The 12,019-nt window shown below is 41.5% G+C and overlaps 1 protein-coding gene across 1 annotated transcript; it reads left to right on the top strand.

Annotated features, from left to right (window-relative positions):
- Positions 1–1,696: 1,696 nt before the first annotated feature.
- On the top strand, positions 1,697–10,331 carry LOC112435654 (4-hydroxybenzoate polyprenyltransferase, mitochondrial-like). The gene is made up of 7 exons (XM_076891058.1): positions 1,697–2,769; positions 3,521–3,687; positions 3,868–3,989; positions 4,237–4,322; positions 4,427–4,560; positions 9,858–10,046; positions 10,158–10,331. Exons 1-7 carry the CDS (start codon positions 2,748–2,750, stop codon positions 10,272–10,274), a joined length of 837 nt encoding a protein of 278 aa, XP_076747173.1. The 5' UTR covers positions 1,697–2,747; the 3' UTR covers positions 10,275–10,331.
- Positions 10,332–12,019: the final 1,688 nt, after the last annotated feature.

Below are 12,019 nucleotides of genomic sequence, written 5' to 3'. Positions count from 1 at the left end.
TTTAAGAATCAGTTTAGGACTTATTTAGCTTATTACTCACTTTGAATTTTTTTTTTTATTGAAACTAAGCTTCTGGCTTATTGGTGTTATTTTAGTCATTATGCAGCCGTATTGTTTGTAAAGTTGGTGAAGCCTGCAGTCGGCTGAAACTGAAGAAGTCACATAGATAAGTGATAAAATGTTTCTACTAAACGCTGGGTCCAGATGAACAGAAATAAATTTCTAGGATCCGATCAGTTACTACTCCATGGTTGTTTTGTATGTTAACAAGAACAAAATAAGTGAAGTAGACTTACAGGGCTTGTTCAAAGAGGTTTTCAAACATATGGTTTTAACCAAAAAAGCATGGGTGCTTTTCCTTAAAAAGTGCAAAAAAAGAAAGAAACAGGCAATTGTTAAGAACGCCTTAGGTGAAGCAGTGTTAGATAAACTAACAAAACACTGCTATTAAAAAAACTATTGGCATATAAAAGCTTCCATTAAGCTGAATATTATTTATATTATTGCATACATATGGTTGACAGAAAGTGACCTCTGTAGCTATTTCCCATTGAGGATTGCAAAAGAAACCACAAAAACGAATAAAACCAACTTACTGATTGTTTGTACATGTGCAGAGGAGGCAAAGTGGATATACTGGATAAAGAATGCTGAATATGGAGCTGCCATAATAAAAAATAAAAACTAGTTAGTGTGAGACCTGGTTTTTATTTAACCAGTAAGGAAATTGTGATGCACACTCCACACCAGTTGGAGGCGCTGGTCCTCCAACTTGTCTGTCAGCCTCAAAGAAGAGACGACCAATGACGACCCAGCAGGGAAGTATTGATGTGGTTGTCATCTGTCCAGTGTTTGGTATATTCTCTATTGTAACCTTCATTGTAAGCTTGCTTTGGCGTTATATCACACTAGAGTTAGCAAGTGTGTTGGTAGCATTCAGAGCATATTTCTCCTGTTTTGGCTTCCCTTCATTGGCTTCCTGTTAAGTCCAGAATTGAATTCAAAATCCTGCTCCTCACATACAAGGTCTTAAATAATCAGGCCCCATCTTATCTTAATGACCTTGTAGTACCATATCACCCTATTAGAGCACTTCGCTCTCGCTCTGCAGGCCTACTTGTTGTTCCTAGAGTATTTAAAAGTAGAATGGGAGGGAGAGCCTTCAGTTTTCAGGCCCCTCTTCTGTGGAACCAGCTTCCAGTTTGGATTCAGGAGACAGACACTATCTCTACTTTTAAGATTAGGCTTAAAACTTTCCTTTTTGCTAAAGCATATAGTTAGGGCTGGATCAGGTGACCCTGAATCCTCCCTTAGTTATGCTGCAATAGACATAGGCTGCCGGGGGATTCCCACGATGCATTGAGTTTTTCCTTTCCAGTCACCTTTCTCACTCACTATGTATTAACAGACCTCTCTGCATTGAATCATATCTGTTATTAACCTCTGTCTCTCTTCCACAGCATGTCTTTTATCCTGTCTTCCTTCTCTCACCCCAACCGGTCGCAGCAGATGGCCGCCCCTCCCTGAGCCTGGTTCTGCCGGAGGTTTCTTCCTGTTAAAAGGGAGTTTTTCCTTCCCACTGTTGCCAAAGTGCTTGCTCATAGGGGGTCATATGATTGTTGGGTTTTTCTCTGTATCTATGAAGCGCCTTGAGGCGACTTATGTTGTGATTTGGCGCTATATAAATAAAATTGAATTGAATTGAATTATATTTTCAGTGATAGCTTAGCCTCGTTACTGTAACACCAGCTTGTCTCATGTAGGTGTGTGCAGTGTCTTACCTAAACAGCTAAAACAGTCAGGTTGTTTCAGCCAAAAGTTTCACACATCTCTGTTTCTGTTGTACCAAATGTATTTGTTTAACCTTCGTTTGCATGTGTCTTTCTGCTTCTGTGTGTGCAGAGAGACACCATGTTCCCAGCCAAGCTAGCTTTGAGCACTCTGAAAAGGATCCACCATGGAGCTTGTTATCGATGTCAATTGTTAGATTATAATATTATTTTATGCCATGTTATACCCCTAACTAAAGATTGTGAATTATTATGTAGTTTTAGTTTGCATTATTCTCCTGAATTAGAAGAAGCTGATAACTATTGCATTCGTTAAACTGATTTGCATTACATTAGACTGCTGATTTATTGTGGATGAATGATATTGTTTTATGATGTTATAAGAAATACTGTTTGCAGAAAGTCATCGCCTTATTTGTCTGATTAGAAGAGAACAGAATATACTGGAGTTTTCTGCCCCAACTCAGCAGGAGCAGATAAACGGGGAGCCAAGGTCGTAGCTTAGGCGCCGTGTGAGAGAAAAGCATGTGAATGTTTAGGCTTTTATGATAAGGTGGGAGAACCAGAGGCTATAAGAGTTTGAGCAATGCTCCACCATTTTGAGATCTGAGGCTGTCTGCATCAGTGTCCATCTCCCACGTGTGTGATCATTAAAATCATCGTTTGACTTGACCCGGCCGGACCAGTGTTGTTATTGTGGTTTTTCTCTTGTCTCCATCCCCAATATTTTGAACCATAACACTTTCTACCTGCTTCATCCAGAAGGAAGGGATACAGGCTGGAGATGGGCCCCCCTCAGACTCCCGTGTGTGGAAGAGAAAGCCTAAGAACCAATCTGCAATCTGGTCATCAATAAGACTTCTTGAAACACAGCAAAACGGGAGAAGACGGTTCAGTTTATCAGCTGCTACTATAGTAAATTCAGCACCAGTACACGTCCAACCGTACCTCCGGCTGATGAGGCTGGACAAACCTATAGGTTTGTACTTATATGAACATCACATTGTTGGGTTGTCGTGTCTTCATTCACTCACCCCAACCAGTCGCGACAGATAGCCGTCCCTCCCTGTTAAAAGGGAGTTTTTCCTTCCTACTGTGACAAAGCAAGCTCATGTACTCAGGTTTAACTTCAGCAGGTCATTATGACCATGTCTACACATTCATTTTCTGCTATGCAATGATTTTTATCTGTGTCAGTTTAAAAGAAAAATATTGATATCTAGAATATTGCAGAATTTTGACTTTATTCCAAACATGCACTCTTTAAGCCCAGAATGATTTTTAGCAGCATTTTCACCATGTTAACAAAACAGAACAAAACAAGAAGCTATATAACATTAATACAGTCTTCAGAAAACAAATGGCTAAAATAAGCACGTCATCTTTGACCTTGTAGAGCTATTAACTGGCACTAACAGGGAAGCATCTTTGTAAGCATGTAGCCCTAACTCATGATGTAGATAATAATTGTTAAAATTGTTCTTTGAAAGAATCCTACCAAACTGTAAAACTCTTATGTAATTACTGTGTAAGACAATGAGTCTAAAATATCTTGCCCCTGCATTTTTTCAGTGTCACTGCACAGATGCATCTAAAACCAAACCACATTTAAAATGCCACCAGATTAATGTAGCTATTGGCTGCACATTCATCTCTTTGTGGGCTTTGTTTCTGTTCTTATCTTACTTCCTTGTTTAATTCCCTTGAAATTCATTGCCTTTTAATCATAGGGACATGGCTGCTGTACCTCCCCTGTACATGGAGCATTGCTCTGGCTGCTAACCCTGGATGCTTCCCAGATCTGGGCATGCTCACACTGTTTGGTACAGGTGCTCTTCTCATGAGAGGGGCCGGCTGCACCATCAATGACATGTGGGACAAAGACTTCGACAAAAAAGTAAATGAGATTTTCTTACAGCTGACTCCAAACAATGAACAGGACATGTTTTTGCAATAAAGTAAATTAAACTTCCATTTCTAAGCAGACGTTAGTCTTACCTGTGTCACTGTCACTCCCCTGCTCAAAGTGTTTATTTTTCAGCTCTGATAAATTGAAAGTGTTTGTGTTTTTGCGCAGGTGTCCCGCACAGCCTCTCGACCAATCGCATCAGGAGAGATTTCTCGAATGCAGGCGCTGGTCTTCCTGGGAGGGCAGCTCTCGCTTGCACTTGGGGTTCTTTTGTGTCTCAACTATTACAGGTACTCAGAATCAATTTTATGTATGAACGTTAATGACATTTTATTAAGAAAATATAAATAGAAGAATAGGAACAGGTATATAGGTTAGATTAAATCCTCCGAGTCATGAGAAAAAAAAATCAGTGCAACAGTTGAACTGGATCACAATATTACTACAGTGTGTTAATTTTCATAGTGTAACTAAAAGTGATTATTTATCCAGTTATTTTGCAGTCTTTCCCTCACATTGTTCAAAATGCTCTCACAGTATAGCTCTGGGTGCTGCTTCTTTATCTCTTGTTATCACCTACCCACTGATGAAGAGGTTCACTTACTGGCCACAGTTTGTGTTGGGTATGTGCTGTGTAAAGTTATCTTGTAGTGTTCTTTGTCTAGAGTTAATATTTTACAGATTATCAGAACTATAGCTGTTCTCTTGTTCTCTTCTCTCACTTTAGGACTCACTTTCAACTGGGGCGCTCTGCTCGGCTGGTCCGCTATTAAAGGCTCTTGTGATTGGTCCGTGTGTCTCCCGCTATACTTCTCAGGAGTGATGTGGACGCTGGTATATGACACAATATACGCACATCAGGTAAAGTAGTGGGCCTGAGAGATCGCACCACTTCGTTCCTATTAAACACAATTCTTTCCTTAAACCAAAGGCTGAGTGCAGTAAATGTAAAAGAACGCTCTCATACACCAAGACTACCCTGAACCAATGATACCTGGCAACATGCTTTTTTTAATGCCAAATTCTGACACTGCCATTTAAGTGTTGCAGCAGAAATCATGACCAAGGTCATCAGCACCAGACCAGGAAAGCAGTTTTTCCAGTCACCTGTTGTCCAATTTAGCTTGCAAATGATAGCTTCAATTTCCTGACAGGAGCCCCCAATGTGCTTTTCTGCTGCTGTAGCCCATCGTGTTGTGCGTTGAGAGATGCTTTTTAGCAGATGTTCTTCTGAGTGGTTATTTGAGTTAACCTTGCCTTCCTATCAGCTTCCTTTCTGTCCATTCTCCTCTAACCTCAGACATCAATAAGGGATTTTTGCCCAGGTGAACTGGTATACATAATAAAGTGACTGTTGAGAACCTGTAAATTTAAGAAGAAAGGAACCGAGAAACTGAAACTAATTTAAAAACAGTTTAAACTGTGAGTACATGGTAGCTGTTCCTTTATATTTAAGAAATGCAGTTTAAGGGATTGCAGTTTACTGTGTTTACTGATGTTTTTCTTTGAGGTGAACATGAGATTAATGTGTCCTATGTTCGTTCGTTCAATCAATCAATCAATCAATCAATCAATCAATCAATCAATCAATCAATCAATCAATCAATCAATCAATCAATCAATCAATCAATCAATCAATCATTATTTATAAAGCACTTTTCATACAAAAAATGTAGCACAAAGTGCTTTACATAGTTAAAAGCAGCCCACCCCACCCTCCAACTCACTCCCCACACTCTCATTAACATAAATGATGTGAATACACACATATCCCCCCCCCCCCACACACACACACACACACACACACACGCGCACACTTAAAGAGTAAAAATTGGGCTGGGTTCACATGAGCCAAGTGAGGAAACACTATAACAGGGAGCCGTCTGCACCGAGAGCCGGTCACAGACCGCAGCCTCCAGGCTGGGCACACAGCAGGAGGGAGGCAAAGGAGGCCCCCAGCCAGGCTGAGAGGACCCCCAGCGACCCAGCAGCCACGGTCGATCACAGCCCCGGTGCAGAGAGCCCCCTCCGAGGAAACACTGGAGATATGCCACAATAGGCTATATACAGGGTAAAAAGATAAAATAAATAAGAAGGGGATACAATATAAATATAAATAGAGTAAGAAGATTAAAAAATGGATAAGAATAAAATCAATAAATATTAGGTAAAGCCTAAATTAATAATAAAATAGCAGGATAGAATAAATAAGCATAAAATAAATAAACGCTAAGTAAAAGCTAAATTAAAAAGGTGGGTCTTGAGCCTGTTCTTAAAAACATGTACGTTCTCTGCGGCCCTGAGCTCCTCCGGCAGGCTGTTCCACAGACGAGGACCATACCACTGAAAAGCTGCCTCTCCGTGAGTATGTGTCCTGACTTTAGGGACAATCAAAAGGCCAGTACCAGAGGACCTCAAGGTCCGCGAGGGTTCATATGGTAAAAGCAGATCTGAGAGATAAGAAGGCCCAAGACCATTAAGACATTTAAAAACCAATAAAAGAACTTTAAAATCTATCCTGAAACACACGGGGAGCCAATGCAGCGATTCTAAAACCGGTGTAATGTGGGCCCGCCCTCTGGTCTTCGTCAGCACACGAGCTGCCGAGTTTTGCAAAAGTTGTAAAGTTGAAATATTCTTCTTAGGAAGACCAGAGAGCAGGGCATTACAGTAATCAATGCGACTGGTAATAAAAGCATGCATCAGCATCTCCGTGTTGGCCCGAGAGAGAATTGGGCGGACTCTGGCTATATTTTTTAGATGATAAAATCCAATTTTGGTTACATGTTTAATATGTGGGATAAAACCAAGCTCAGAGTCAAAAATAACACCCAGGTTTTTCACTTGTAGCGAAGGACATAGTGAAAATGCCTCTAATTTAGACAAGAGTTTCTCTCTCTGAGCCTCAGGACTGACGATTAAAACTTCAGTTTTGTCCTGGTTAAGCTGTAAAAAGTTTTCTGCCATCCAAGATCTTATATCTAAAATACAGTTAAAAAGGGCATCCATTGGTCTGGTGTCATCAGGAGACACGGAGATGTACAGCTGCGTGTCATCAGCGTAACTGTGAAAGTTCACTCCATGCCTCCTGATGACACTGCCGAGAGGGAGCATATACAAATTAAAAAGTACAGGGCCTAAAACCGACCCTTGAGGCACACCACATGTCATTTTATGGATCTTAGAGGAGCATGTATCCATACTCACCATAAAAGATCTGTCAGAGAGATAGGAAGTGAACCAGTTGTGTACAGCACCAGAGAGGCCCACCATGTGTTTCAGTCTGTTTAAAAGAATAGCGTGGTCTACTGTATCAAAGGCTGCGCTTAGATCCAGTAGCACCAGGACTGAGAGCTTTTGGGCGTCCCAGTTACATCTAAGATCATTTAAAACCTTTAGGAGAGCCGTCTCTGTGCTGTGGTTCACCCTAAATCCAGACTGGAATATCTCCAGGATCTGTCTATCATTTAGAAAATCATTAATCTGAGTAAAAACAAGTTTTTCTAAGATTTTACTTAAAAATGGTAAGTTGGATACAGGTCTGTAGTTATTAAAATCATTACAATCCAAATTGCTCTTCTTCAGAAGGGGCCTCACCACCGCCGTTTTAAAGGCAGCAGGGAAGACACCCAACTGAAGAGAGCAATTCATCATGTATAAAAGCTCAGCCTCAAAAAATCCATAAAGTGTTTTAAAGAGTGAAGAAGGGATTGGATCTACAAGACATGTGGTGAGTCTCACTGTGGAGAAAACTTTCTTAAGGTTCTCAGCATTAACCAGGACAAAGCTGTCCAATGTCTCCTCAGGTACAATCGAGCCCGCAGATGTGTTTACAAACATATCGCGATTAGATAAAATATCAGATCTGATGGCGCTGACTTTTCCCCTGAAGTGGTCTGCAAACTGCTCACAGAGTGAGTCTGTGGGGGTTCTTTGGGAGCTGTTAAAATCAGGGTTAAATAAATGATCTATGGTGGAAAAGAGGACCTTGGGATTATTTTTGTTATTACTGATTATTTTGGCGAAGTATGAATTTCTTGAATTCCTTAATGTATTATTGTACACTTTAAGTTGCTCGCAAAATATTTGATGGTTGATATTATTTTTATTTTTCCTCCACCTCCTTTCTGCTGCCCTGCAATTTCTTTTGAGTTTTTTGACTTCTTCGTTTCTCCAGGGTGATACGTGTTTTACGTTAATGTTTTTGGTGGTGAGTGGAGCAACGGAGTCAAGGCTTTTTTTCAGTTTGCTGTTGAAATGATTAAAAATCAAATCGCAGGGTGCAGGTAAAATCGCAGGGGGGCATTCGTCTAAAACCCTGGTAAAATTTGCAGCCACTTCAGAGGTTAGATAGCGCCTCCTCACAGTTCGCACCGAGGTCTCCCGCTGAATAAAACCGGTGATGTTAAAAAACACACAGTAGTGGTCAGAGACAGCCAAGTCAACAACAGAGGACACGCTGGTGGACAGCCCATGGGTGATGACCAGGTCCAGAGTGTGTCCTCTGTTGTGAGTCGGCTGTGTGACGTGCTGGGTAAAATCCAAACAGTGAAGAATGTTTAAGAATTCTTTTGATGCAGGGTCAGAAGGATGATCTATGTGCAGGTTAAAATCACCGGTTAAAATTATCATATTATATTTTGAATGTATGTTTGTTAAAAATTCTGAGAATTCCTTGATAAAAGCAGCACTGTCTTTAGGTGGTCTATAAATTGTGACAGATGAAACTGGAGGGCTGCTGAAAACAATAGCGTGGAATTCAAAAGTGGTAAAATGATCAAGTAAAATTTGTTTGGAGGTGAGTGTGTTGTTGGCTAAAGATGCAGTCCCACCACCTCTCTTACCACTTCTAACAGAAAAAGAGAAATTAAAATTTGGTGGGGAGGCCTCAGTGAGAACAAACTGGTGCATCCGAACCCAGCCATGTTTCAGTTAAAAATAAACAGTCAAGTTTATTATCTAAAATTAAATCATTAATAATAAAAGACTTGTTCAACAGAGAGCGGACATTTAAAAGTGCCATACTGATTGAGACTGGTGGATTTTTGACAATAGAGTTGAATGGATGTTGATATTTTTGAAGAGGCCGGAGGTTATTAATGTTTTTGGAGTTACTAGATTTATGATAATTCTGTTGCTCTCTGTTTGTGATTATGACGGGTATTGTGTTGACTGTGGGAGAGAGAGGTCCGAGTCCAGAGTTTTGTGTATTACTGTTAAAAGTGGAACAAATATAGGAGCAGGGACCAGGGGAACATCAGTCAGTGGCAGACAGATCTGCAGGTAATGTCAATTTGGGGTAGTGACAGGGCGATGTGCGGGAGTGCTGTACGCCAAATGCCAAATTGGCGGACAGCAAACGGCGTCCCCAGGCGTTGAGGTGGAGCCCGTCTGCCCCAAAAAGATGCCTCCTCTCCCAGAAGGCATCAAAATTGTTAATAAAACCCACGCCGTGGGAGACACAGGCGGAGGAAAGCCAGGTGTTAAGGCTGAGCAGCCGGCTGAAACGGCCTATCCCTCTGCCACAGGTGGGGGTGGGCCTGGAGATAAAAGCACTCACCTGCAACTGACCAAGGAGGCTGAAGAGTTGGAGGAAGTCCAACTTCAGCAGCTCAGATTGCTGTTTGGGGATGTCATTGGTGCCGATGTGGATGATGAGCCGGTTAACCTGTGGGTGGGATGCCAGAATGTTGGGAATTCTGTCCACTATGTCAACAACAGTGGCTCCCGGGAACGACAGCGTGAGCGCCCCCCTCATCCGCACGTTCCTGACGATGGAATCCCCGAGGACCAGCGTGGAGAGAGGAGGTGCTACCGGGGGCTGCTGGCCATCTGAGACGCCCGCGCCGCGGCACCGGGGGTGTTCAGATGGAGATGCGCAAGCCGGACTGCGTGAGTGACTCCCAGGTAGCCGCGCCGTGGGTCCTCTTCTCCGAGGAGCCGGGGTAAAGCACAGCTCTCCGCGGTGAGTTTGCACCACAGCGTCGGGTTGCCCACCGCGGCTCCGGGGGCGTAGTGGTGGAGATGGCGCAGACCTCAGCGACACAGCGGGATGGCGAGGGCTAGCGGTCAGAGGAGGAAAGTCCACAGGATCCAGGATGTTACAGTAGGGACCTTGATTGACTATGACCTCGTGTTGTTTTGTCTTTCATAAATAGGATAAGGAGGATGACATCAAAGTAGGAGTCAAATCTACTGCACTGAGGTTCCAGGAGCAAACCAAACCCTGGCTGAGTGGCTTCGTTGTGGCCATGATGTCTGGACTGGTATTGGCTGGGGTCAATGCTGAACAGACTCTCCCTTACTATGCTGTACTCACCGGTGTAGCAATGCACCTGACAAACCAGGTGAGGATCATGGTCAACTTTAATACAACATTTAAATGAGAAACATGCACAGATTCATGTGTTTTAAGATTAGGTTTTCCATTGAAGTATATTTATTTTCTTCTCTCGTAGATTTACACATTAGACATCAACAAACCAGAAGACTGCTGGAAAAAGTTTGTTTCAAACAGAAACCTTGGACTGTTGTTGTTTTTAGGTATTGTTGTCGGGAATTTGTGGAAAGAATAAAGACAGACTCTGAAGAAATGAACAAGCCTTCATATAATTAGAGACGATGTTTTATTACATTTGTATGTTTTGTTTTTTATGAGAAGCACTCTTTTAACAACTTATGTATTTTCAAAAATGCCAGCAAATCTAAATTGAAATTGCTGCAATAAGTTTGACCACCAGGGAGCAGTATGATTCCTCCTACCTGATGAATGTACTGTACGCCAGTGGCCTCATTACTTTGTTTTGGTCCATAAAACACATAAATATCTGGGTCTTTGCGCGACATCCTTCATAAGTCACTGGTTGACATTGGTGCTCTTTGTTTTTATTCTGGCCAGGCAGCATTTACCCACTTTACCTGTGCTTATGTGTCAGAAACCACTTCCAGTTATTAATTATAGGACTTTGGTGAGAGTCGGCATGTAGATCTGCAGACTTTACTGGTTCTTTTTAGTGCTTTTGCAACATGAGACTGCTCTCACCCATGATGTTTCAGTACTCTAAAACTTTTAAACAAATTTTAAAAAGAATTCATTTACATCCAGTCCAGTGAAAAACTAAGTTCAAGGTTCAAGGTTCTTTATTATTTGTCACATGCATAGTTACAAATAATAAAGAACCTTGAACTTAGTTTTTCACTGGACTGGATGTAAATGAATGTCCAGTGAAAAAAACTAAGTACATCTAAGTACATCTTCCAATATAGAAGGTATGTTTAGTTGCAATAACTTAATCATTTTCTCTATGAGTTTATCAGTTCCTTACATTGTTGTAGAGGAATTTCGGCCCACTCTTCTTTACAGTGTTGCTTCAGCTTGATATTTGCAGGCATTTGTTTATGCAAAAGTTTCTTAAGATCCCACCACAGCAATTGAATCAGGTTGAGCATGAAAAGGGGAAAAAACAAAGCTTGGACACTGCTAGCACGGCGCCCACACAAACGCAAAGCAGGGGCTGAAGCATAGCTGAATATGTTTCCAAACCAACTTCATTCTAAGCCAAAGACTAGAAAATACAGTGAAGCATAACTTCCCTTTGGTTTCACCTGCACAAGTCCAAGGTAGGTCTCCCCTGCAGAATTGGTTTTCCCTTCGTCAGGAGCAGCGCTGGGCTCTCCAAATCACGGACAAACAGTATCCCACATTCTTGATTTTTAGTTCACAAGCACTTGTTGTAATGACTAACTACTCCTGACATTTTGGAGATGTTAGCTCTTTATACAGCAAAGTTACAGCGGGATACAAATAACACCAGGCTGATACTGCCACGATTTGTCCCCCCCATCTAAATCACGGACAAACAGCATCCCACAGTTGTTTATGTTTTTAAACCCATTTTGCACAGAGGCATTTTTTTTGGAAAAATTTATTGATAGCAATGTTGAATATTACACAGGAAAAAAACAACTACATGTAAAATAATTACACCGTGACGCCTCTGCCTTTCTAAATGGAGGGACAGTAACTGCGTGTTATATGTAAGCATGTAAAACCTGAAGATAGAGACAAAATACTGTTAATCTGAATAGCTGCCATTCTGCAATTCCTCTCATGTAAACAATAACATTGCCCACCGCCTGACATGAATAAAGGCACATGCCTTTAATGTTGCATGACGAACTCTGTATTCCTCGTCCACACATAAACACAAAAAATGAGTTTAAAAAAAAAAAAATCTCAGTTTTCGGTGATTTGAAACACCATTTACGTGTGGACGAAACAGCTGCGTTTTCAAAAATACCAGTGTAGGCGTGGACGTAG

The sequence above is a fragment of the Maylandia zebra genome, linkage group LG12, assembly GCF_041146795.1.
Source record: "Maylandia zebra isolate NMK-2024a linkage group LG12, Mzebra_GT3a, whole genome shotgun sequence".
Classification (NCBI taxonomy): Eukaryota; Metazoa; Chordata; class Actinopteri; order Cichliformes; family Cichlidae; genus Maylandia; species Maylandia zebra.
The sequence above is the reverse complement of the archived record's forward strand: the minus strand, read 5'-3'. Positions and strand labels throughout refer to the sequence as shown.

Excerpts from the sequence above, each read along its gene's own strand:
- LOC112435654 (XM_076891058.1), top strand. The coding sequence starts at position 2,748 with ATGAGGCTGGACAAACCTATAG. Across the intron at positions 2,770-3,520 it reads GAGGCTGGACAAACCTATAG|GGACATGGCTGCTGTACCTC; the intron begins GTTTGTACTTAT and ends TTTTAATCATAG. Across the intron at positions 4,561-9,857 it reads ACACAATATACGCACATCAG|GATAAGGAGGATGACATCAA; the intron begins GTAAAGTAGTGG and ends TTTCATAAATAG.